Source organism: Orussus abietinus, unplaced genomic scaffold (assembly GCF_000612105.2).
Source record: "Orussus abietinus isolate OABI.00-Male unplaced genomic scaffold, Oabi_2.0 scaffold1009, whole genome shotgun sequence".
NCBI lineage: Eukaryota > Metazoa > Arthropoda > Insecta > Hymenoptera > Orussidae > Orussus > Orussus abietinus.
Window position 1 is genome coordinate 541 of NW_019395150.1, and position 1,681 is coordinate 2,221.

Below are 1,681 nucleotides of genomic sequence, written 5' to 3' on the forward strand. Positions count from 1 at the left end.
ACAAATTGCCATCTTCTGAAAATGAAAAAAAAATATCTATGATAAATATTATTAAGTAGCACGGAAATTGCAATTACTGTTACTGTTACAAAACTAACCACCACACATTTCATTAAGAGACTGATATAATGGTGACTCTCGAAACACTCTTGCATTATGCACTGATTCAGGGTATCCGATAAAAACATCCATGAATCGCATTTCATGATTTACTTCCCCCTGTAGATGTAAAGAGAAGTAGTGTTTCCGATTCAAATAAGAATCTTTAACTTCCAAAGGTTTGTCTATTTTTATGTGACATCCATCTATCGCACCTGTAACCAAAACAAAAATTGCATTTTTTCTCTTAAAAGTATATGCAGCATTTTAATTATTACCTATAACGCCAGGAAATCTTTTCCTTCGGACATAATAAGCTTTAGTTATATCTCTTTCCTCTTGACTTGGATATCTTATAATATCAGGAGCAATCGATAGTAAAAAGTCGGTTACTCTGGTAATAACTGCAAACAGTGTACTTACAATTAATGCAATTCCAAATCTGTCTGCGACATCACGATACGATGCTGTTTGATGGCCAACAAACCATAAAAAGGTTAGCACGTGTTTCTCAGCGGACAATCGTTCATTACCCGCATCACCTGTAAGAATTACAATTGTATATAGAATTCTCACGTTTACAATATTTTTTAATATTGGTACGCTATATTGTAGAATCATTACCTTCCAGAGCAACATAAATTTCTGATGTTGAGAAGTGTAAAACCAATTCATCGACCATTCCACGAGATAGCCGAGAATGCATTATAAAATCTTGATCTGTATAATTATGAACAATGTTCTCAATATATTTCATAATTTTTACTCTTTCAATCCTTTGAATTTCGTTTAGCACTGGATGCAGAACACGAACAACATCGTAATCTATATATAAAATAAAATTAAACAATCATAAGTTGAAGTTAGGTTTAACCCGTAGAACTCTGTTGCTTCAAATAAACTTATATACTTCATATCTTATACAAATAAATACTTACTATCATCACCATTTGCTAGAAGATGTAATGGAGGAAGCATTGCATTTTCATTTTCATCATCATCCGATTCGAATAACTCCAAAATCGCATACTGTCCCGCTAAATCGGCCATCTTGTACTTTCTTGAGTTTTCTGGCGTTCGGGACGGTGACGAAACTGTATCTACACTTCTGCACCTTTCAAGAAAAGTGTAGTACACTCATTACACTCGAGTGCAGAAAGTGCAGACAACGTGAACAAACCTATTGTTTCCTTACGGGCCCCGGAACCTGACATCTCGCGCGAGTTTGATTTCTCGTTCGCGTCGTTTCGCCAAATCGAATTGCGATTTCGAACATTTATAAAAATTGTTTTCGAACGCAGCGTATCTATTAAAAAAATTGTATTTATTGATTGCTAAAACCGTGTTGTACATTTTATATTCACCTGGTGTGGTACATTTTTTACAATTCTTATGCATCTGGACAGAGAATCTTCCACTTTTTTAATGAACGATCGCTCCCTCGCGTATCAATTTCTTGTGGAATTTTTTGTCTAGAGTCCGACTCGGTTCCTTACCATCGTGTCGTTACAGACCTCGAAGTATCTTGACGCGCGCCGATTTAAAGTTTTCGTTCGCGCCGTTTCGCCAACTCGTATTGCGG

At 35.8% G+C, this 1,681-nt stretch overlaps 1 protein-coding gene across 1 annotated transcript; it reads right to left on the reverse strand.

The window, feature by feature from the left end:
• Positions 1-213: 213 nt before the first annotated feature.
• Positions 214-1,149, reverse strand: LOC111674210 (the record flags this gene model as incomplete). Its single annotated transcript, XM_023433664.1, has 4 exons — positions 1,038-1,149; positions 724-924; positions 378-641; positions 214-314 (listed from the first exon to the last, which is right to left on the reverse strand). Coding segments are annotated over exons 1-4 (678 nt in total), but the record flags the coding sequence as incomplete, so codon positions are not given.
• Between the last annotated feature and the right edge of the window lie 532 nt (positions 1,150-1,681).